This window comes from Vombatus ursinus, unplaced genomic scaffold (genome assembly GCF_900497805.2).
Source record: "Vombatus ursinus unplaced genomic scaffold, bare-nosed wombat genome assembly UNPS02014171.1, whole genome shotgun sequence".
Taxonomy (NCBI): Eukaryota; Metazoa; Chordata; class Mammalia; order Diprotodontia; family Vombatidae; genus Vombatus; species Vombatus ursinus.
In genome coordinates, this window is record NW_020953949.1 from 3,936,213 (window position 1) to 3,960,642 (window position 24,430).

General features: G+C 42.7%; 1 protein-coding gene across 1 annotated transcript; it reads left to right on the forward strand.

Annotated features, from left to right (window-relative positions):
• Positions 1-712: 712 nt before the first annotated feature.
• SRL (sarcalumenin) lies at positions 713-17,881 on the forward strand. Its single transcript, XM_027859762.1, has 6 exons — positions 713-786; positions 5,062-5,160; positions 6,597-6,692; positions 12,661-12,777; positions 14,332-14,565; positions 16,086-17,881. Exons 2-6 carry the CDS (start codon positions 5,124-5,126, stop codon positions 16,895-16,897), a joined length of 1,296 nt encoding a protein of 431 aa, XP_027715563.1. The 5' UTR covers positions 713-786; positions 5,062-5,123; the 3' UTR covers positions 16,898-17,881.
• Positions 17,882-24,430: the final 6,549 nt, after the last annotated feature.

A 24,430-nucleotide genomic window follows, 5' to 3' on the forward strand; every position in this document is an offset into this window, starting at 1 on the left:
TTGTTTTTTTAAACTTGGCATCAAAAGACCCACTGTATTACTGAGGGTGGGGTAGGGGGGTGCAGTTGCAATCCTTACAGCCAATAGAGAATTATTTTTTTAACGAATGGATTAAAAGAGAGCTTGAAGGCACTAACACCCCTGCCACACCCACCCCAAACAAAAACAAAAAACAAACCAACCAATTCCTAGCTCCCAAAGTATTATGTTAGGTCTCAAGATCTTAGGTATCATTTACTCCAAATCAGTTATTTTAGAGGGGAGAAAACTGAGGTCTTCAATAGGGGAAGTAACATGTCCAATGTTACAGAGTAAGGAAGGCTCTGAAATTGAGGGTGAGCTGAGGTCAAATCATGGAACTCAAATCTCTTAAGAATCATAGTATTAGAGTTGGAAGGGCCTTGAAAAACCACCTTGTCCAATCCCCCTCATTTTACAGAGGAAAAAGCAGAAGCCTAATCTGTATCAAAGCAGGTGTCCTGACTCCTCCTAGTTCTGTGTTCATTCAGCCAGGTTACTAAGGTTTGGGTGAACCAGCTCATCTGGAGTACAGGACCCTAGTCTCATTACTTAGGATGAGAAGCTGAAAAGGGGGGAGCCCATGGTCCTTCTGGGTATATTCTGCCCCCAATTTTACCAAAGTGGTAGGCTCTCATAGGAAGGAAAATTTGAGGAGTCTGCGGTGTGTGTGGGAAGGGCACAAATGTTAGAGGGAAGGAAAAGGTTTCTGGGATTGAGAGGGCAGCTGCATCCACAGGGAGGCACAGTCCCCCAGCTAAGGCTGAGGTATGTATCCCTCTCCTGCCTTAACTTGCTTACAGCTCCTTTTGCCAGGAAAGTTTGAAAAGCCTGGGAGGGCAAAACTTTGAAACAAGGGTCCCTGGGATAGGGTAGGCAAAGGTATGTTCAGGGAAGGAATGATCTACCAGCAGGCACTGAGGTGCTATCTCCCCTTCCTTCTCTTCCTCAGCAGAAGGTGCTAAAGAACAGCTCCTTCGGAGCCTCACTATCTGGGCTGACCGCTGATGGTTTCCATGCTACCCCCCTGCCTGTGAGACAGTTCTGTTCTTCTTAGTACTGAGGGGATTGGTTCACTGAGTCAGGGCTAGATCTCTCCCCTCATCCCTTGGCCCGTGAGAGCTTAGACCTCTCCCCTCTTTCGAAGGCTCTTCTTTTGCAGGCACCTTTTTGTTGTCTGCTCTTCCCTGCTGCTTCTCTGAACTTCCTTGGCCTTCTTCCTAGGGGAGTACAACTGGTTTAAATTTCCTGCCTTGAGGCAAAGAGTTTTAAGGAAAGAAAATGGATAGGAAAATGCATTCCTTGCAGGAATGGGGATTGCTTGGTTTGGGAAAGAGAAGGCTGGAGGCAAGCTGGGAACTGGGAGAGGGAGTAGGCAGTTAACAGGAAAAAATATGTGGAGGAATGTGGTATATAGATGGTGATCAGCAGCTGTTCTCTAATTTTATTGAGGACAGAGAAAAGGAAGCAGGTTTTAATTTGTAGTTTGATAGATTTAGGATAGACTTTAGGTAGGTGTGGCAAACTATAACACCTTCTTTTCTGGAGGACAGCCAGCTGTGCAGTTTTGCCCCAAGGTGGGAGGATGGTCCAGACAGCTCTGGTTGTAAGGTATTTTCCTGACCCATAAACCATAGAGGGCTTGGCTCCTCTGATTCCAAGGCAGACTGAAGTTAGCTAGAGCAAGTGACTGGGATGGTGTAGACCTAAACTCCCAGACCCTCACTCGGAAGTTATCAGATCATAGATCTAGAGCTGTAAGAGGCCTTGGAGGCCACCTAAGTATCAGAATCAAGTCTGAACCCAGGGCTTCTTGAGTCAAGATTCCATCTACTACACCATGCTGCCTCTCAAGTGATACACTTTCCAGCAGAACTATAACCAGGAATGGGTGGGATGATCAGACCTTCCTCCCAGGGGAGATGAGGATAGCCCTTTAAGTTCTTCAGTAGTGTAAAAACAACTGAGTTTAGTACCTCCTTAGGAAAAATGATTAGTTTTTCTCCTCCTGGCTAAGCTAGTTCCTCGATGGCCTGGCACCACTCTGCTCCTGGCCTTTGTCCTCCCCACTCTGAGGTCTACTAAACTCCTCAAGGTGTAGCATTGTCTCTGCAATCTCTATCCCCTCCCTCCTCCCCTTCTCCAATTGAACGGAAGTATCATTTCAAGTGACTTGCTTCAGGCACATCTTGTCCTAGTCATCAACCTTGCTAGTTGTGATTCTGCTCTCCAGGGTGGCCCTCTTAGCTAGTGTGGTCTCAGGGGTTACTTAATCTAGGATCCAGGTAGACCTGAGGCAGCTTTGTACATTTGCCAAGGAAAATGGTGTGCGACAGTTACCTGGCTCCCTTAATCAGGGGCCCAGAGTGGCAGACCACAGACCAGCCTGATTTCTTCTCTCTCTTTCCACCTCTGTTCCAATGTACACATGCAGTCAATCTGCTGCATTGGGGATGGGGCACTTAAATAAGCCAGTCATCCCGAAGGACTCTGTCTGGTCATAAGATTTCAAAATGGAGAAAGGAGTAAATGAGAAGAGTTCCTTTGCCTTAACTTCTCCAAAGTCCCATTCCCTTCCCAGTCTCCTGCTTCTCTGAGGGTAATGCACAGATCTCCTTTTAGTTGCCTTAGTTGGTCTGGGGGACTACTTTCTGATTTTCAAGCCTGCAACTACCTATTCTTATAAACTCATCCTTGATGGTATGTTGATGGGTATTCATAGATGGACAGATGGGGAGGGGGAAGAATAACCCTCATTCCTAATCACACATTTGCATTTTAACCAGGACCATCTGAATAAAATGCCTGATCATATGAGTGATTTTAATGATGTGTACTGGATGACATCACAGGAAGGTGAAAAAGAGATATTTTTAGGCAGAAGGGCATTAAGTGCCATACCGCAGAGGCAGAGGCAGAGGCATAGGACTGGGCCCCTAACCAAGATGTTCTGTACTCAACTCTAACTAGCTAGCTAGCCATTGTTAAACTTTCAGTGTAGGTATAGACGCCTTAGAAATTGGCAATCCCTACAAATCGGGGCTTCATTTGTTGTTTTGTTTATTGTCTATACTTAAGAAAGTGTTAATAATACAAATTAAAAGTATGTGTTTACATTTTTTCTTCCTCTTCTCCATCCCAGCCCTGTTGTTAAACATTTACTAGCACATGCCTTATTGCTCTATAAACATTATTTGAGCTCGGCAGGAGGACAGTAGAAGGCTCATGAAATAAAGTTATCACCAGATTGGAGGCCTGGTGACTGTATGCTGATAATAATAATAACTGTTATTTGTATAGCTCTTTAAGGTTTGCAAAGTGTTTTACATCCACTATCTCATTTAAGCCTCACCATACCTCTGACCTGTAGGCTTCGTTTTTACCCAACGTGCTCACATCATAGTATCATATATAGATTGAGAGCTATAAGGAGCCTCAGAGGCTATTGTCTAAACTCCTCATTTTATGAATGAGAAAACTGAGGCTCAGAGAATTTAAATGTCTTGCCCATGGTCACACAGCTAGTAAGATAAAATGTATTCATTTCATTTTGTCTGCTGTCTTTTTACGTTAGTACTCTTTTGCTTACTCTGCACATTGTGCCCACTGTGCTTAGTTGTACATAAAGCACGGTGTACATACATGGTGGCCATGGATAGAGCGATGGACCTGGAGTAAGGAAGGCCTAACTTCTAATTGGGACTCAGAAGCATAACCAACTGTATAAACCTAGGCAAATCACTTAACCTCTGGCTACTTCAGTTTCCTTATCTATACAATGGGGGTAATAATAACATCTATCTCCCAAGGTTGTTGTGAGGATAAAATGAAATAATATTTGTAAACTTTAAAGTATTATATAAATACTAGCTATTGTTATTAGTATTGTTACTGGTAGTGGTGGTAGTAGTAGTAGTAGTAGTAGTAGTAGTGGTAGTACCTGCTTCTCCCTCTGCTTACTCTACCCAGCTATATTAGTTCTTCTCTGCCCATAGTATCCAGCCAACCTCACAGAGCTGTTCTGAGTACAGCATTCTGTAAACCTTACAGTGGCTTATAAATATAAGGTATTATTGTTATTTATTTCTCCTCTGCTGCATGTAGCCGTTTTGCTTCCCTCATTGCCTACTGTGCTTGGCTAGATTTATTCCTCTGTGCAAGGTTTAATTGATTTCCTAATAACCTGCTATGCCTGGTTGGGATATAGCCCTTGTTTCTTTTTAGGTTTGCTATATATCACCTGCCCTCTCAAACCTGGGGGGCTATTGTGTCACTAAAGGTGTGGCAACTCTAGGTTAAATATTGAATTCCTCTCTACTCTTCAGCCTTAATCCCATTCTTACCTTTACTAACCCAGTCATAAAGTCCACAGGTCAAATTCTCTCAACCCAAATATAATTGAGGTGTTGTAGAGGGAATTCCTGCTTCAGGTAAGGCTCACAGATGACCCTTTGGTGATTTCAATACTGGGATTTTAGAGTGAGACTCATAGGATAGAGATCTGGTGAGTTCCTGGAGTGTTATCAACTCAGTGCTCAGTGATATAGAGAATACAAAAGAAGGATGAGAGAGGAGCAAAGGCATCAAAGTCACAGGGGTAGGCTGCATGTGCCTGAAAAACTCCCTAGTGTAGTCTGAACCAGATTAAAATGTAATTGTAACATGGATGTTAATTTATGGTTTTCTAAGTCAATATGGGGCTTGTAGAGATCCATTTCTATTTCTATTTGAGTTTGACACTGATGCCCTGTAGGATCTTTAAGTGTAGTTTAAGGTTTCTTATTTATTGTGGGGAATAGTGAGTCCCTGAGATCAGCCCAGACAAGGTATGGGGAGTTGATGGTCATCTCTGTCCAGCCCACAATTTTGACTGCTGTCAGAATGTTGAGAATGAAGGGGCCAAAGCCGGCCAGAGAGAGGAGCTGAGGCTATCAAAGGAAGAAGAGAGTGGGGAAGAAACTCCCAGAATCTTGGGTCTAGTTCCTGGGGGAGGACTGGTCTCATGCCTGAGATACTAATGCCCTGCTATGCCTTTCTTCCCAGAAGAGGCAGAGGATGTAAGTGAAGCACCCATAAGGGACCGTTCTCATATAGAGGAAACCCTGATGCTGAAGGAGGACAAGCCATCTGATGACTTTTCAGGTAAGGAGGGTAAGGTTAGGATGAGCTTCAAGGAGAGGAAAGAGTGCCCAATAAAGACCACTGGGAAGTACATGTATCAAGGTTACATACAAGCAAATGTGGTCAGGGGCCATGTCTATACATTTTGAGGGAATTCACAATAAATAGAAAGATGAATTGGGATTGTGGAGCCAGGTTATCTTCATTAATCTGGAGCCTGAAGGGTGAAGGCATACTTTAGAGAGGCAGGTAAGAGAAGGGGAATGTTTCAAGCAGGGGAACAGTATAAACAAAGGTGTAGTTGGAAATGCACGTAACACATTATGCTCCTATAACAGTCTCTACGGCAGCATTGGAATCATCCTCATGCAGGTGGCCTCAGTGATTGGCCCTGACAATTGTTATTCAACCAATCAGTCAAGAACTAGGCTTGGAATGTCTCTTGACTTAGCCCTAGAGTCCTTTTGATCTCCAGCAGGATGTCAGAACCAGAAACACTGTTGACCTCATGAGAACAGTGGGGAGAGAATGCCTACTGGGTATAGGATATGCCCTCATGGGACTTGCAGTCCAGTAAAGGGATAAGACCCAAGTACAAATAATCATAATATATACTATTGCATGGTGAGTTCATTGGAAAAGTGCCATGTGATGTCAGAGGGAGAAATTCTTTACTGACCAGGAATCTGGGTGGCCTATTCTAGTGACTTATATGCAGCTGAGTTTAATTTGGTCTGCTAAAAAGACAGGAAAAACCTCACAAGGAAAGGATTTCAGCAATGTTCTCCAGGATCTGATTTCTTAAATTTTTTATTATGTCAAATAATTCCTCTACTGAAATCTGTCTTTGAAATCTCATTGTGGTGTAAGAGATGGAAAAGAGTAAGATGGGATTCCCATTTATTATGGGATTTCTTTGGGGAGCAGAAGTCCTTAAGTTAAACCATCCCATTCCTCAGAAGGTGTGGGCTGAAGGGTGCCCATCCCACAAAGGCGTGCCAGGTAGGCAGGAAATTCAGTCAGGCTGGGCCTTTCCAAATGGAGCTTTTAATCCAGAAGTCAGGGATTGGAACACACTGCTGAGAGGATCTTTAAAAATAGATCTGGGAGGCTTGAGAAGTTTTGGCCTAGAGGCAGAGGGATGGAGTGAATGACTTTCTAGCCTGAAAAATTATATGATTCTTTGTTTGGAAGTGTAGTTGCTAGATGGAAATTTACATCAATGGGATGAGGAATATGATTATAATAACCAAGAGCTCCCCCTGCCCTCCATCTGTGCAAATGATGCAGCCTAAATAGATATGGGGGGGGGGGTTCTCTGGAAAACCGTGGCTGTTCACAAAGTAGTTATGATGTGGTCACCCAGAGGATTGGTGTGTTGACTCTACATTGGTATTTTGAAGCAGGTTGGAGCCTGTCTGGTTTGATCCTTTTCCTTTCTCTTCCTTGGCCCCTAGGGGTGATGCAGCGGTTGAGAAAGATCTACCACTCTTCCATCAAACCTCTGGAGCAATCCTACAAGTACAATGAACTGAGGCAGCATGAGATTACAGGTAAACTGATCATATGAAAGGTCCTGGGGCAAGGGCCCTAGAAGACCTAGGGCTCATGGGCTAATCAGGAAGCCTTAGCCTGATCTCCTAACCTTCCTTTGGCATCAGACACAAGCACCAGAATTCTGCTTAGAGAGCTGGGTCCAGGGGAGCTCCTAGGGAGTCCACCCAGAAATGAAGATCTAGAGATATAAGGTCAGAAGTTTTACTTCATTAATCACCCAGGTTGTCAACCCCTAAACTAAAGGCCGGTTTCCTGCTCACTCTATGTAACGTGGGCCCAATTTCATGAGCTGGCTACAGGTGCAGAAATTCACTTTTTACCTTCTCTTTTTTCCCCACTCCTTAATCCCCTCACCCTCGTTCATCCTTCCTTGGGGCAGGTTGATCTGCTTCCACTGAGGCTAACTCCTGAATGGGCTCTGATTCTAAGTGCCTATATTAATAGCAACATTGTCCAGACGCTAGGGAAGTAGAGACTAGGGACTCCTTGACTGGGTGAGGATTCACTTTTTGGACTTTACTTTCCTCTTTCTGGTCCCTAGCATTCCTCTGGCGTGCTTCCACTGCGAGCAACATACTCTCGTCCAGGCTTTACTCTATCCAACTCTGTAGTGTCTCCTGCTTTGATGTTGCTGTGACTCTCATGCCCTCTGGTGTAAAAAAGCTGAAACAACAATGTCCCTTCCCCAAATTTCTTTCTCCAGTGAATAACTCTAATTATAGTCTATCTCCCAGGAGCCCACAGTTAATGTTGCCTCAGTTTCACTGGGCTGTGTCTAAAAACAGAAGGTCTTTCTTTATGTGAGCTACCCTGGGAGGGAGAGTAGGTATAGAATCCCTCCTCCGAAAGCAGATTCTTTCTTCCACCCGGCAGAGACAGATACTCCTTAGATGAGTACCAATACTGGTCGATCAACCCCTACTTATTGATCCGTTACTATAGGCTTAGTACTGTACACAAGGAAACGGGAAATACACACCGAACCCTTAGCTTTTGTATTGGTGTTGTTCTTCAGTCATTTTCAGTCATGTCCGACTCTTTGTGACCCCACTTGGGGGTCTTCTTGGCAGAGATACTGGAGTAGCTTGCCATTTCCTTCTCTACCTCATTTTATAGATGAGGAAACTGAGGCAAATAGGGTTAAGTGACTTGCGCAGGGTCACATAGCTAGTAAATGTGTAAGGCAAGATTTGAATTCGGGAAGATGAGTCTTCCTGCCTCCAGGCCTGGCACCTCATCCACTGTGCCACCTTAGCTTTGATGCATAGCTTTTAACTAAAATATCATTATATATGCAACTGTACCAACAACTTTTTTGAGCACCTGCTATCTGCAAGAATTCTATTCATTATGAGGGATGGAAGGGAGTGAGATGGGATTCCCATTAACTATAGGAAATTATTTTTCGGCAGAAGCCCTTATGTTAAATTGTTCCACTGCCCAGAAGCCCTGGACTGAGTGGTCCCCATCCTATAAAAGGGAGCTAGGAGGGCAGGAGCTCTGGACAGTCTAGGCCCCTTTGGTGCAGCTCTTAATTCAGAAGTCAGGGCTGAGCCTTGCTGCTGAGGGGCTTTTTAAGAACAAGTTAGGAAGGCTTTCAAGAAGGTTTTTCTGTCTCCCAAAGCCATATAGCAAACACTTGAGTCCTGAGCTATGTGTTACTGATTCTTAGTGCGGCAGAATTATAGGAGCATGGCATCATAGGGGACCTCAGAGACCATCTAATCCCACCCACTGATTTTACAGATGAGGAAACTGAGGCTCAGGGAGGTTATAGGAATTACCTGCCAAGGTCACACAGGTAGTAAGCGGCAGAGGTACAGTTTGAACCCAGGTTCTCTGACTCAAAGGTCAGTGCTTTTTTGTAGGATTTCAGAGAAAGAAGAGATCAATAAGGATTGAAGTAGAAAGTCAAATACTTTATGTCTGCAGATCAGAAGTTCAGTTATAGGGTTTTGAGTTAAAAGGGGATCTTGGAGATCATCTAGTCTAAACCTCTTCATTTTATCGAGGGGAAAGCCAAGGCCCGGCTGAGGCAGGACTTTCTGTGAGGAAGACTTCCCTGATTCCTAGATTTACACAGGAGCTCCCACTCCCCAAGTAACCAGTCTTCAGTGAAGAATTGAAGTTTTTCTCTCCTTCATTCCTTTAATGGATCAGTTATTCCTCATAAGAAAACTGGACTAAGGACCTGCCATACTGGATCAGCCCCATGGTCTATCCAGTTGAGTTTTCTGTTTCTGACAGGGACATTAAATTATATTCATGAAAGATTGACTTCTTTCTTGATAACAGTCTTGAAGGGTAATTAAGGAAATACTAGTTCATATTTCTAAAGTATCTCCCATTTTTTAAAGTTCTTTCCTCATGACAACCCTGTGAGGCAGAGTATTATCATCATCCCCATTAAAAGATGAAGAAACTGAGAATCTAGGTAGTATATAATTTGCTTAGGGTCACATTCCTAGTAAGTTCAAGAGTTGGTACTCACATCTTCTCAAATCTTCAAATCTTGGGACCAGATCTTCTTATCAGTCCAGTGCTGTTTCTATCACACCATGTTATCTCACTAGAATTCCTTAATAAAGGGCTGTGGACTTACTTCAATGCATCTGTGATCTTACCAACATGGGTACTTTTTCCAAGGGTACAGTTTGTAACTCATTCATGACTTCTCATTTTGTGTGATTCTTTTCCATGTTTTCTTATAGAGGATCTAACCAATGTGTTGGAGGTCTTCTTCTTCTTCTTTTTCTTCCGCTTCTTCTTCCTCTTCTTCTTCTTCTTCTTCTTCTTCTTCTTCTTCTTCTTCTTCTTCTCCTTTTACTCCTCCTCCTTCTCCTCCTTCTCCTTCTCCTCCTCCTCCTTCTCCTTCTCCTTCCTTCTCCTTCTCCTCCTCCTCCTCTTTCTCCTCCCCCTCATTTTGTGGGTACCATTGCAGCACTCAGGCTGTCTGTTATCCCTCATTCTTGCTATATAACTGATTCATCTCCTTTTCCAATGATAACTTTTCTGAATAATACCCCTAGGTTATCTTTGGAAATCTGCTGTGGCCTATTTACATATATCATCCATCTTTCCATTACTTTTTGGATTTATAGTTTTTATTTTTTGGGGACTGTGATCTTCCAAAATTTCTTAGAACACAGGTGTTAAACTGTTTACCCATCTTAGGGTTTTGGGTGTTTTTGTTAAAGAGCAGCTTGAGATCATTGAAAGCACTATGCAATTTCTCAAATTCATTTGTCTGCTCTTTTCCTCCTTTCCAGTTCTGGACTTAGGTTCATTTACAACATACATTCTAGGTATATGCATAGTGTAGGTTGTAGACATGCTCTCCTTTCTTTTGCATCTCCTTAACAAGGTGTGAACTCTCTTCATCTTGGGACCTGGGTATTCCACAGACCAGACCAAGTATACCTGGAGATTATCTATACTGGAGACAACAGATTTTTGAAAACATTGAGAAATTGTTTCTTTAAACATTTTTCTTTTTTATCTTTATGAATCTGACAAACATTAAAAGTACACATTTTAGGGGTAGCTAGGTGGTGCAGGGGATAGAGCACCAGCCCTGGGGTCAGGAGGATCTGAGTTCAAATCCAGACTCAGACACATAACACTTACTAGCTGTGTGACCCTGGGCAAGTCACTTAACCCCATTGCCTACCCCTACCCCCCCAAAAAGTACACATTTTCATATACAAGGAAGAACAAAGAAGGGAGAAATTGATAAATCTCATATACAGCTTAGGTTTTTAAAAAGCATGTATGAAATTTAACACAGTAGTTATAACACTATCCCTTTATGAACTTCCTTCTGCTTTCTTCAGAGTATTTTAAAACATTTCATTGATATTCTTTTCTTCTTTTTCTGGCATCAGTGTCACTATCCATATCAAGTCCTCCCTTGTAACAAATAAGCATAATCAAGTAAAGCAAATCCCTACATTGTCCAAGTTTGAAAATGTATGTTTCATTCTGTACCTCTAGTTAGTTACTGCTCTGCCAGTGGGTGGGAAGCGTGATTCATCAGTCTTCTGGAGTTGTATTTGGTCATTGCATTGATCATTGATCTAAAGTCCTTCAAAGTTGTTTTCCTTTACAATATTTTAATTGTATGAACTGTTCTAGTTCTGCTCACTTCACTCTAAATCAGTTCATATAACTCTTCCCAAGTTTCTCTGAAATTGTCTATTTTATTGTTTCTTTCATCTCAATAAGATCCCATTATATTCATATATTTCACAGTTTATTCAGCCATTCTCTAATTGACAGGCACCTACATTGTTTCCGGTTTTTTGCTACAACAAAAAGTGATACTATAAATATTTATACATATGAATCTTCTCATTGAAGAATCGTTTTATAAGCTACATCAAGGAGGTGAAGATACTAAAAGGATGGGGAAACAATTACTGATGAGATTACTACTAAAAAAAAAAAAGGTTAAGAAAACACCAACAACGGCCAACCCTTGAACCTCCTTTCTCATTTCATTAAGCCTTGATGAGATTACTCCATACATGTATGGAGGGCATACTTGATGAAAATATGAGAAAGGAACAATTAGTCTTGCACAGATGATTCTACTGTTAACATTTTGCTGTCTGAGAAAAACCCGTTTGTCTTTTTCCTTTTGTAATATGATTCAGCAAACACTAGGGGGAGCTGTGGGTATCAACCAACTTAACTATTCCTCTTGGAAAGGATTTCAAAGATGTGGTTATTCATTATCCCTTAGCTCTGCTCCTGTATGGGTGGTGCCTTTATTGGCATCTTCTGTTCAGTCTAGGGATGGGAATTTGTGGTTCCACCAATCCAGACCCTTGGCTGTATTTGCCCCCTTTACTTAGCCAGTTCCCATTTATCACTTCCATTGAATGTGCCTCATTAATTCATCTCTCCTGAAATTCTTAATTAAAAAAAAAGGTTTTATTAATGGCTTTTATTTTTATATGGCAGTTGTTTCCAGATGTACTCCAACCCAACTCCTACATCAAATTGAACCCTTCTTTGCAACAAAGCTGAACAGTTAAACAAAAATAATTGACAATGATCCAACTGACAGCATATACAACATCCTGCCCCAGTAATACAAGCCTCTCAGCCAAAGGAGACAGGTCTGTTTTATGATCTGTTCTCCAGGAAGATCATTAATTTATTGGGCATTTAATGGGATTAGATGAAAGGTAATAAAAGTAAAAGCATTACTTGCATATAAGTTAGAATATACATTCCATTTAGTCCCCTGCCCCTCCCAAAGGCAGAAACTCTTTAGGAGGTGAAGCCTTTGTCTCTTGTCTCTCTGCCCAGGGATGAGAGCTAACTTGGCAGTTTAGTTCTTTTAGTTACCCCAACTTGGGGGCCAGGCAAAGATCATTTCTCACAAATAGGGCTACACTGATCCATTTAGGAATATGAGGGGCCTCTGGTGTCCCCCCCCCATCCCAAAGGCTGCAAATGCTAGGTCAAGGAGTGAGACAGCTGGGTTTAGTTTGTTTTTTTCAGGATCCTCAGACCTTAAACTCCCTCTCTTGACTTGGGTATTCTCCCTGTATATTTGTCCTTTCACTGTCAAAAGTAGTGGTCCATTGGGTTCCTCCACAGGGGCCTGCAAGCAGAAACCCTTCTAAGGCAAACAATGTAAGTAGGTGGGGGAGAGGGAGGGTGGTAGTTGCTGTATGCTCTGTCACTATTTTCCCCCTCCTTCATCTCTTTGAAAAAAGCCCATGCTCTGGGAATGTGCCTTGTGTGCCTTCGTGTTTTGCAAGTCTATCAGCTGGGGTGCAATAAGAATCCCTAACCCCACTACACTTTTGTTTCTTTAAATCTAGAATTTTGCAACTCAATTAGCACGTCTAGGTGGAATGTTTGTTACAAAAAGATTCTGTTAAAAAAAAATGTGCTGCTTCTGTAATGGAAAACACTGTTGTTTTAATTTTTCATTTCTGTTCCTTACAGATGGGGAGATCACTTCTAAACCAATGGTACTTTTCCTGGGACCGTGGAGTGTTGGCAAGTCTACCATGATAAATTATCTCCTTGGGCTCGAAAACACTCGTTACCAGCTTTACACAGGTAACTGAGGTCTCGTCTTATGATGTGTTTGTTAGTGGTTTGAAAATTTGTATTTTTTTAAATTAAAATTTTCTTAAGAAGCTACTATATACGACAGACTGTGTTAGGCATGGGGGATTACTGGCATGTGTTTAGCATGGTTGAGGCAGAAAAGTTGACTCTGCAGAGGCTATTTGTTTGTATAATCAACTTGGTTCCTGGAGCCCCAAAGGAGGCTAGGTCTATTTGGTGGCCAAGCTAGATATGGCAGCCTTGCAGAGATTCTTAGAAAAGACCTGGGAGCAGGAATTATCTGACCTTCTACCAGTGCTGTTAATTAAAAGAAAAAAGTAAATGCCAAGGCTCTGCCATGACAAAAGAACCATTGACAACATAACCATTTTGAATTGGCATTCCAATACATGTATGTCTGACTTTATGGACCAGTTGGACAGAAGTGTTGTCTGTCATTCACCCAGATGGACTTCTGGGAAGCATGTAGTCTGGTCTAGCTATGAAGGAGTGATGAGTGGAAGTTGGTTTTCCAGATCTGGTGCCTCTTACATGAAAATATCTAATAGGTTATGTCATTAGGTTGTGAAATATTACCCTAGTTATTCAGAGATTCATAAATTTGGTGACCCGATGAACTGGTATGCTTCAACTCTTTTTTGATATATGAAATAGCTCATTATGTAAGCTAAAGTGGCCAATGTTGCTGTGGGACACGTTCTGTCAAAAAAAAAAAAACCAAAAACCAACCCCAGTTTTAGAGATTTAACAGATCAGTCACCTGAACAGACTCCACCCATTACCACACTGCCATTAAGAATTATAGGTGGTGAACCACAATAAAAAGACTGAAGTTTTGGAGAATCAAGTCCAGCCCTACAAATGGTGTACTTTCTGACACTTCCTGCATGTTGGCTTCCTGAGCTGGATGCTCCAACCCTGATCTCTACTACAGCAATCTGTCTCCTGAACTCCTGACTTAGACCTTTGGGTCTTGGTGCTCTAAAACTCTCTTTCCACCAGTTCCCCTCTGCAGTACCACTCTGGCCTGGCTTTGGGATTTTTGCTAACTTTCCTCCCAATTCAGACCCTACCTGATGCTAGTCAGGAATTGCGTTTTCTTTAAGGAGGTCAGTCAGGAAGCTATTGTGTTTTTTGTTTTGTTTTGTTTTGTTTTTTAGGCAATTGGAGTTAAATGACTTGCCCAGGGTCACACAGCTAGTAAGTGTCAAGTGTTTGGTCTGAGGCCACATTTGAACTCAGGTCCTCCTGACCTCAGGGCCTGTGTTCTATCTACTGTGCCACCTAGCTGCCACTGAAGCTATTGTTAATAGATAAAGTGAGAGGCTAGAGGTCCAGGACCAGAGTGGTGACAAGCAGAATGTGGAAAACAAGAACAGATATGAGAGACAAGACATTGTGGCAGTAGGAATTACAGGCTAGTGACTTCTCAAACACAGGAACACTTTTTAATGGCAAATATGGCCTTGGAATGCCTCCTATAGTCACCTCCATACACATAGAGTCCACAACACCTGCCATCACTTCTTCTTTGTGGCGCAGGTGCTGAGCCCACCACTTCTGAGTTCACAGTCCTCATGCATGGCCCTAAGCTGAAAACTATTGAGGGCATCGTCATGGCTGCTGACAGTGCTCGCTCCTTCTCGCCCCTTGAAAAGTTTGGCCAGAACTTCCTGGAGAAGCTGATTGGCATTGAGGTTCCTCACAAGCTTTTGGAGAGGGTCACTTTTGTGGACACACCGGGTATCATTGAAAATCGCAAGCAGCAAGAACGAGGTAATTTGGGTGCAGGGTGTGTGGGGACAGGGAGAATGGGAATACTGCATCAAAGTATCACAGATGTCTAGCAGGAAGGGACCTTGGGGGGAGTGCGATCTAGTCATTTCATTTTACAAATGAGGAACCTGAGACCCAGAGAGGTCAACAGACTTGCCCAAGGTTAGACAAAGATGGAGTCTTCCTGATTCCAAGACCACTATGTCACACTGTCTCTCTGTGTCATCTGGTGAACCTCTTGGCAATTGCTGAGCTGGAAGATGATGTGTGCCTCATCAGCCCAGACCATAGAGGTCTGGGCCTCTGCCCCTGCACTCTAGGGCAATGTTGGTTCCAAGGCAGTCTATGCTAGGCCTTAGTGCTGATCTGATCTGAAGCAAGCCCTAGAGATCCAGTCTGGAGTTGTTAGTTTTGACCTGGAGTAGTAATTGAGATGTCAGGGTTCTAAGGGTCTTGGATTGAAGCAGACCATAGTTCCCTTTTTAAGTGAATTTATAGGATTGTAGATTTAGAGATGGAAGGGACCTTAGATGTTATCTAGTATAACCTTTTCTTTTTATAGATGAGGAAGCTGAGACCAAGAGAGGTCAAGTGACTTGTCACATGGTCACATAGCTAGAAAATGTTAGAGGCAGGATCTGAACTTAGGTCTTCCTAACTCCAAGGCCAGCACTCTATCCACTATTCATGTGGCCTTTTCAACTTGGCCTTTGTCCAACCAGGGACTGGAATTGAAGGGATTATGCAGGATGACATACTCTACTCCTTTCTTAACCCTCCCTTCTTCCCAATGGATTTGCCTTGATATAATTGCTTGTGTATACTCCCTGATCTGAACTGACCTCTAGAGTGGAGTTGGGGAACAGAAGGCTGGCGAGGCTGGCGGCATGGAAGTTCACTGTAGTGCCACCACAACCAGGGATCATAGGCAGATGGAACATGACTTCCTGAAACTGGTACTTGTGGGAATAAGTGATTAGGTGATACATTTTCACACTGCACACAGTGTAACTCCCCTACTCACGTGATGTAAGGATGCTGACATTGTAAAGATGAGAGAACAAAGCCATCTCCTTTTAGGTCTTCTTTTCCAGGTCCCCAACTCCTATCTCACACATCAAAGTCATTGCCCATACTCTCTCCACCCTAACTGCATGTTCAGAGGCCAGAAAGATATTTGCTTAAAAATAATATTTGCCTCCCAATAAATCTGTTTAATTTGTCAACCTGGAGAAACAGCTGAATTGAAGTTTTGGACACTCTTAACTCAGGATGAACACTCTATCGGAGACTTAGGCATTTGGTCAAAGTTGGAAGAGGTTCTTCTGGGTCTCACCCACTAGAGGGCAAAAGTTGATGGAATGAAAGAAGAAGCTAGAGATGCATTTAGGTTGTTGCAAAACTGTTTAGAAACCTAAAGGATATTAAGTGCTCTCATTTCTACACCAGTGTAATGGGGAAGTTCAAGGTGCTGAGGAAAATGCTAGCTTAATCTCACCTTTTGCTTCTTTCTTTCAAAGGTTACCCTTTCAATGATGTGTGCCAGTGGTTCATTGACAGAGCTGATCTCATCTTTGTTGTCTTTGACCCAACCAAACTAGATGTGGGTCTGGAGCTGGAGATGCTCTTTCGCCAACTAAAAGGCCGTGAATCCCAAATAAGAATAATACTGAACAAAGCTGACAATCTGGCCACCCAGATGCTCATGCGGGTTTATGGTGCCCTCTTTTGGAGCTTGGCCCCTCTCATTAATGTCACAGAACCCCCAAGAGTTTATGTCAGCTCCTTTTGGCCCTACGACTACAAGCCTGACACCCACTGGGAGTTATTCCTCAAAGAAGAAATATCCCTTTTAGAAGATCTGAACCAGGTGATTGAGAACAGGATGGAGAATAAAATTGCCTTCATCCGTCAGCATGCCATTCGGGTACGCATTCATGCTCTCTTGGTTGATCGCTATTTGCAGACCTACAAGGACAAAATGACTTTCTTTAGTGATGGAGAGCTGGTCTTCAAGGACATTGTGGAGGATCCAGATAAGTTCTACATCTTCAAGACCATTCTGGCAAAGACCAATGTCAGCAAGTTTGATCTTCCCAATCGAGAGGCCTATAAGGACTTCTTTGGCATCAATCCTATCTCCAGTTTCAAGCTGCTCTCTCAGCAGTGCTCCTACATGGGAGGGTGCTTTCTGGAGAAGATTGAACGGGCCATCACCCATGAGCTACCCAGTCTCTTGGGAAGCATTGGGTTGGGGAAGAATCCAGGTGCTCTCAACTGCGACAAAACAGGGTGTGGTGAAACCCCAAAGAATCGCTATAGGAAACCTTAATGCTGTGGAGTTTAACTGGTTCTTGTGTTTCTATTGGTGAATGAGCTTGTGTCTTATGTGTATGAGAAGCCCCGGTTTATTAACCCTTTGAGCCAAACTGGCAAGAGCTATTGTACAATGGAGGGCTTGGAGTTAATGGAGGCCAATCATGGGGCAATGTGCAAGGGCCTAGTAAAGAGAATGGAAACTGTGAATTAGAGACCTTTTTGTATTTGCTATTTCAATTAGGAGGCCCCATTTTCCCTATGAGCAAAACCAGAAAATTGTGAAGTAGGGTATAGTTGCTTTCCCTTGGCACTGACTTGGAGGGTCAGAGGACAGTTGGCATACACTGAAAAAAAGTTGGGATTAAAATACAATAGAAGCAATTAAGATTCCTTTTCCTGAAAAACTGGGGAGAGTGAGAATAGGGGCTAGAGAAGGGGATCCATGACCAGAAACCTTGCCCCCAAGCCAACTCCAGGACTTGGCTTGAAGGTCAAATACTGGTTTTTTTTTTCCCTCTATCCTGACCTTTTCATCATCAGTCTTAAAATTCAGAAGAAATATCACCTTTTTTTTTTTTCTGGCATCAGGAAGTATAGATACCTGGTGACCAACTTTTGGGTTGGCTGTGGGCAGGAGGAGGACATTCAAGGTCTAACCCCTTAAGGAGTTTGAATACAAGGATTGATTCCATGTTCAAACTCAACTCCAGAACCTGTTATCTCTTCCTTTGGGCCTTTCATTCACAGATTCTTTGGGTACCTCATGAGGGAATAGGAGTTCCCTAGGATAGCTGAGGATTAGATCATCCCTTCCTCAGGGACAAACTGCTTCTCAATATAGCTCACTGCCCAGGCCCACTGTGAAACCTAGTTTTTCTATCATGCTAGAGGAGAGAATAGGCATTCAGTATATGCGAGTAGTTTGCTTCATGTCATTCTTGGACTACCAGTCAAGCGAAAGCATGAGTAGAGCTCAGAGGGTTAATAGGTTTGCAGTGTGTCCTTGTCTATTGCATGTTTTGGAAGAGACAGCTAACTGAGGCCCATAGGCCTCCAAGAGGATGGCAGGGGTCATGCTCCTTCTCTATTAAGGACTTTTCTTTGGAATTATCTCTTGTAAGTTTTGGAGGAGACAAACTCCATGCTCCATCTGTGGGGGCTGTTGGGGGAAGAGTGATGTCTTCTGTGTGGTAGTTTCTCTGTCTTTCTTTTGTCCTGCCCTCCACACCCCCCCGATGTACCAACATCCCAAATTTAGGAATGATTTCCTTTGACTTAGAAAGCACTCAAAGTCAGAACCAATACCAGCTCTTCATTCATCTCAATAGCAGCTTCATGCTGACGTCCAGTTACAGCCAGCATATGACAGTGCACGTGCGAAAGCCATGGGCTATGGATAGAAATGTGTGTATAAATCTCTGTGTGCATGTGTGTGTGTGATGATGGACATAATCATATAGTAGAGGATGTATAGACAGACATTTTTTGTTGAGAAAATGCTGCTTGGTTGATTGGCCCCAAGGACATCAAGGGCCAGCTATCAGAGCAGAAGAAAGAAGCCCTTAGGTAAGATAATATTTAGGGTGGTAAGAGATGCATGGAAATGCTGGGGACCTGTCATGTGGACCATCCTGCGAAAACAATGGGCCAGCCCTGATCCTGGGGCGGATAATGAGGTTTTCCCTGCCTCCAAGCCAGAGTTCACCTACACCAGAGGGATAAGGAGGGGAGAAAAACTACCCTGGGCCAGAAAGGGAAGGCACAGAAGGTGAGACAATGGAATAGCAGCTCTAGAGACAGATAAACTGCTTCAGATGCTGACCACCTGTGTGACCTTGAGCAAGTGATTTCACTTCCCTGGGTCTCGCTTCTTTAGCTGGAAAATTACGGTGTTGGAGTGGATGCCCTCTGAGGTCCCTTTGAGCTCTATATCTGTGATCCGTGAGAACAGACAAGTCGTCTGGTGGGGAGAACAGCCACAGTGGGACTGGCCCATTCTCAAAGGGGTATCTCAGTAGTGGCTATTGCTTTTGGCTTTTCCAGGGCTGGGATGTGGGTATGGGCATAGTGGTGTGGAAAGGAGGTTGAAACTATTCCAAAGAAAATAATATATTGCTGAAATCCCTAAGAACTTGGTTTTACACAATTCCCCAGAAACCATCTGGTCAGCCTCCCTAGAGGTGATAGTCTTAGGGTTAGAACTGAGGGCAAGAGCTAAGAGACAGAGGTAGAAGGGCAGGGAAAATGCCTGGTAGAGGGCAGACCAGAAAGGAGGTCCCTGCTCAGCCCAAAATGGATACAGCCAACCACAAAAAGGCAGACAGGCCAACATCTAGGGATATCTTGAGGGCCTACTTGTTGAAAAGACACAAGGTGACTCAGAATAAAGAGGAAGTTTGGAGTTTGTCCTAGATTTTTTTTTTCTATTTTTCTTCTTTATTCTTACCTCCTCCTTCCTCAATGAGCCCTTTTCCTTTCTAATGTTCACAGGAAACTTCCCAGTGTAACAATTTTACTCACTATAGAAGCTGAAGCAAAAAAAAAATATGGCAGAACAGTCTAGGTCTTGTCATAGATGTGGATGTCACTGTTGCTCTTTTTTTTTTTTTTGGTAGAATAAGGCTAATAATAAATTCCTACACTGTTTATACTTCCAAGGGCTACATGATCAATATGTTTTTATGTCTTTCTCCCTGCCCTACCTCCTGCCTTTTATTTTTCCTTTATTCTACTTTTTCTTGTTCTTTTTCTCTTTCTTTCTCTATTTGTATTCTGTCCCTCTCCTATCAGGCCATTTAATCAGTCACTACATATTTATGGAGCACTTACTGGATACCTGGTATTCTGCTAGGCCCTGGGGAGTGGGAGAAGGTTGGGCTTTAAACAAAGTTTTAATTCTTCTTTGGGTATTGGGGTATAGAGAAATCTACTAGTACCTCCTGATACCCAGTTTCTATCCAAATCTTGTCCTTTTGCAATGCTCATTCAATTCAGTCTCACATAACACACATTCATTAAGCAACTACTATGCATCATAAGGCACTTCTTCCTCCCTATCACATGGGTTGTTGGTAAGACACAGAATCACACAGTTCTTAGATCATCTACAAAAATTTATTTATCTATTTTATTTGATACATGATTTTCATCTAAAGACCAGCCAGTTGACATGCTACTACAGGAATTGAACCAAATGGAAGAATAAGAGGGAGGCCTCCAACTCACTGGGTGAGTCCTCTGAGGGGGATTTATAGAAGGACAATGATGGGAACTGTACAGGATGAGAAGGTGTGGAGAGGCTGTGATTTGCACCCACTATTCCGCACATAGATGAAGTGTGTGGGAGACATAGCTAGATACTGTTCTGTTGATTACATTCAGGAAAAAGTTTTAGCTTAGCATCTTGTATCTTCTGATGACAGTTCAGGAGGGCTATTCATTTCCTTTTGAAAAAGGTGGTCTGGTCTGTTTGTTCCTGGTTGCTTGGGTAGAAACATCAGTGGATAGGCCCAGCTCTCAGCAGAATTGTGAATTCAGCAGTCTGTATTTAGGAAATTTCCCTGTCCTCTCCTCTCTGCCCCTCCACTCCACCTTCTCCCCTCTTGGGTTCCACCTTATCAGTTGCCTATTCTGTATGACAATTCTCCTGGCCTTGCTTTCTGCTAGTTAATTCTTACTAGAGTGTTAGCTGATATTTTTTAGGTGTTCCACTTCCTTGGGATATTTGCATTTTAGTAGCTTGAAAAAGCTTTCCAGACCAAAAGGAATTAATTTCTAATGGTGGAATTTTAGGCACTGTGACAGGTTGGGGAAGAGACTTCTGGGAAGAGAGCCTGCCCCAAATACCTCAAATCATACCCACTAGGCAGTGTCCCTCTCTTCCTTTGCCTAAGGTAAGCCCTTCTAGTGGTAACTGTGTGCAGCTGAGTTAGAAGTTTCTGCCTATGGTGGTAACATGCAAGGACATCATTTCCCATTGACTGCCTCAGGAGGTAACTATCCTAAGCCATACTATGAAGAGTCTGGCTTAACTATTGTATTTGGCTTTAAAGAATTAGCTGGTGATCCACAGTCCTAAATTCCTTTGTCAGTGGCATTTGGGCAAGAATCCTATTTTGCTCCATCCCAAGAGAGACACCCAGAAAGCTGTAGAGGAAAGACCATTGGATTTGAAGTCAAAGGACTTGAGTTCAGATCCTGGCTCTGCAACTTGCTCTTTGTGTAACCTTGGGCAAGTCACTTTACCTCTAGGGGACTCAGTTTCTTCATTTATAAAATGAGGGGGTTGGATTAGACTCTAAGATCCTTTTCAGCTTTAAATCTTATGATCCACAATGGACTGGGGTAAAGTCATAGTATTTTACAGATATTGTGTATGACAGCCACTTAAATAAAATTACGTATTTGGCAAACCCACTTGCGTCATGTGTCTATCTTTCCAGAAAACAGGATCAACATATAAAAAATTCATGTGTGACATATGTGGTAATCTTCGGGGCTACTAGGAAGGTCTCTGCTTATCTCCTCCTTCCCTCCCACCTCCCCTGACCAGAAACCTTCCTTCTTACTCCCTGAAAGAAGCTGAGTGTTTAAGTGACATGCCCCAATTTAGAGGAAGAACTGGGACGAGGACCCAGGTTTCCTAATTTCCGTGTAATAAATAGCTCATTCCATCGCACAAGCTACCTCTGGTTCAGCCTACAATGTCATTACACGAGGTTGTGTCTGCAATCTTTTTTTTTTAAAGGCAAATCCTCTTTAGGGAGGGAATTGTAGACCCTTTCCTAAGAATGTGTTTTGATAGGAAAAGAATAGGAGAACACTAAAAGCCATGGTAGAGAGGATAGAAGGTCAATGAAATGGGACTAGAACAGAAAAAGGACTATCAGGAGCTACAGATAATTTTCTCAGGGCTTCCCAATTTTCCTAAGTGCTGCAGGTAAGAAGACCACATCCAAACTGCTGTAACTCAGGAAGCAAGGAAAATTGCATTTTTGTGGATTTTTCTGGTTCTTGTAGGCTATATTCTGGGCCTGGGGGAGGAAAGCAAATAGCCCAGTAACAATCGTAATTGCTGTGCATCAAGTGATTTAAAATTTGCAAAATATTCTGCATGTCTTATATCATTTGACCCTCATAACACCCTTATGATGTAGGCACTAGAGGTATTATGATTCTCATTTTACATTTGAAGAAACTAAGGCACAAAACATTTAGTGATTTGCCCATGACCACATAGCCAGTAAGTATCCAAGGCAGGAAATGAACTCAGGTTTTCTTGACTCCAAGACCCACCCATATCCACAATGTCACATTGTCTTCATTAATTGTCTATTTGCTCAGGGAATGGATCAGTTTGAATTTCGTGCTACCCCTTCCAATTTTGCTCTTCCCACATGCCTAGGAGTGATTCTCAAACTATCTTGGCAGTTAATACCCCCACTTTTGACTTAGTCCGGTTTTTTCTACCCTACTCTACCAAGTAACAAAGTTATATGAAAAACATATGAAGAGACAAAAGATATGTTGGATGAGACACTAGGGAGTCCTGGATTTGGAGTGTGAGAATCTGCTGAATTTTGGCTGTGTTATTTACTAGCTATGAGACATTGAGCATACTTATGCTCCCTGGGCCTCAGTTTCTTCAGTCTGTTGGACTCTTTATCTTTGGTCCTTCTCAACTCTAAAATCCTATAAACAATGAAGTTGGTGTCAATTTTATTAACTATCATAAGTTGCACCAGACTTTGCCATTTTGTGAATGCCTACAGCCTCATGAGTAGCATCAGCAACTGCTCACTTCCCTCAGTCTCATCCTTCTTAGACCAGGTTAAGGAACAGGGAACAACCTTCAGCATAATCCTCCTCTCTTTCAATAGCAAATAAAGAAGCTGGAAAATCCATTCTCCTAAGTGGAAAAAGCAAAATCTGATTAAATTCTGTTCCTAGCCAGAGAAAATGCAAGGCAGGCATAGCTGGAGGGTTATCTGTAGGGATAATGTAGGTCTACGAATGTGTGATGCTGTGTATGCATTATGAGTGAGAACATGTGTACCAGTGGTGGTGGGAGTGTTACATGTGTGTGTTTCTGTGGCAGTGAGCAATGGGTATATATGAGGGATGTGTAGAAGGGCAAGACAGGATGTAGCTATCTCTGTGGTGATTGGGAGAATTGGTGTATGTGTGGGATTAGAGGAATGGAAAATGTGCATGCGTACGTGATACCATTTTGGTGGGGGCAGGTCTGATGTGCCCTAAGGCCTGTGCCAACACCAGGGCCTTCATTCAGGAAATATTTGTCAATAGTTTGGGAATGAAGCTCATCCTGCCAAGGTAAAGACCATAAAAAAAGACCTGATCTCCTGAGGATATTTTTGTTATTGTTCAGTTGTGTCCAACTCTCCATGACCCTGTTTGGCATTTTCTTGGCAGAAATACTGGAGCGGTTTGCCATTTCCTTGTCCAGCTCATTTTCAGGATGAGGAACTTAGGCAAATAGGGTGAAGTGACTTGTCTAGGGTCATACAGCTAGTAAGTGTCTGAAGATGAGTCTTTCTGACTCCAGACCTGGTACTCTATCCACTGCACCCCTAGCAGAGGATGTTTTACTTGAACACAAATCTGTCACTCGGTAAATGTTTGTTTAGGGATGTGCCTCTGAGGGGTGGGGCATGCAATCTGACATAGGCTATACATAACAATACCATTAAACATATTTTCACATTAGTGATGTTGTAAGGAAGAATTAGAACCAATAGGAGGAATCACAAGAAAGAGAAAACAAAACACAACAGAAGAAAAAAAATAGCAAATAATATGCTTCGATCTGCATTCAAACTCCATAGTTCTTTCTTTGGATGTGGATAGCATTTTCCATCATGAGGCCTTTGGAGATGTCTTAGATCCTAGTGTTGCTGAGAAGGGTTAAGTCTATCAATCTTAGTCATCGCAGAACATGGCTGTTACTATGTAGAACGTTCTCCTGGTTCTGCTCACTTCACTCAGCATCAGACCATCCAAGTCTTTCCAGGTTTTTCTGAAGTCTGCCTGTTCCAAAAGTGAGATTTTTAGTCTCTTGTAAAGAAAGGAAAAAGAAGGTAAGTACATTCAGAAATAGTACATCAGAGAATAAGATAATTAAAGAAAGTTTTTTTTCTTAAAAGAAGAATATCTAGTCCCATACTGGATGGCACCTACATATTCTAGATATTATGCTTAGCTACAGTTCCCTGGACCTTGGTTGGTTTATGAAACTTTCCACTCCTGGAGCACCATGCCACAGTGGTGCCACACCACTTCATCCTGGCCCCAACAGACAATGGCCCCTTGGGTTCCAGAAGTTTCTCATTCTGACTTGGGATTTGTCTACCTGGGCAAGCTCTGGATTGAGCTTATTTGTTGACGTAAGAGAAAGACAAGGAAATACAAATTAATAGAGACTGTGTTCCCAGAATCTAAAAAATGGAAGGCACCAAGAGAGATGATGTACTAAATATACTGAATAAAATGCACATTTTTTCATATGGCCAATATAGGAATTTGTTTT

Excerpts from the sequence above, each read along its gene's own strand:
- SRL (XM_027859762.1), top strand. The coding sequence starts at position 5,124 with ATGCTGAAGGAGGACAAGCCATCTGATGACTTTTCAG. Across the intron at positions 6,693-12,660 it reads GAGGCAGCATGAGATTACAG|ATGGGGAGATCACTTCTAAA; the intron begins GTAAACTGATCA and ends TGTTCCTTACAG. Across the intron at positions 14,566-16,085 it reads TCGCAAGCAGCAAGAACGAG|GTTACCCTTTCAATGATGTG; the intron begins GTAATTTGGGTG and ends TTTCTTTCAAAG.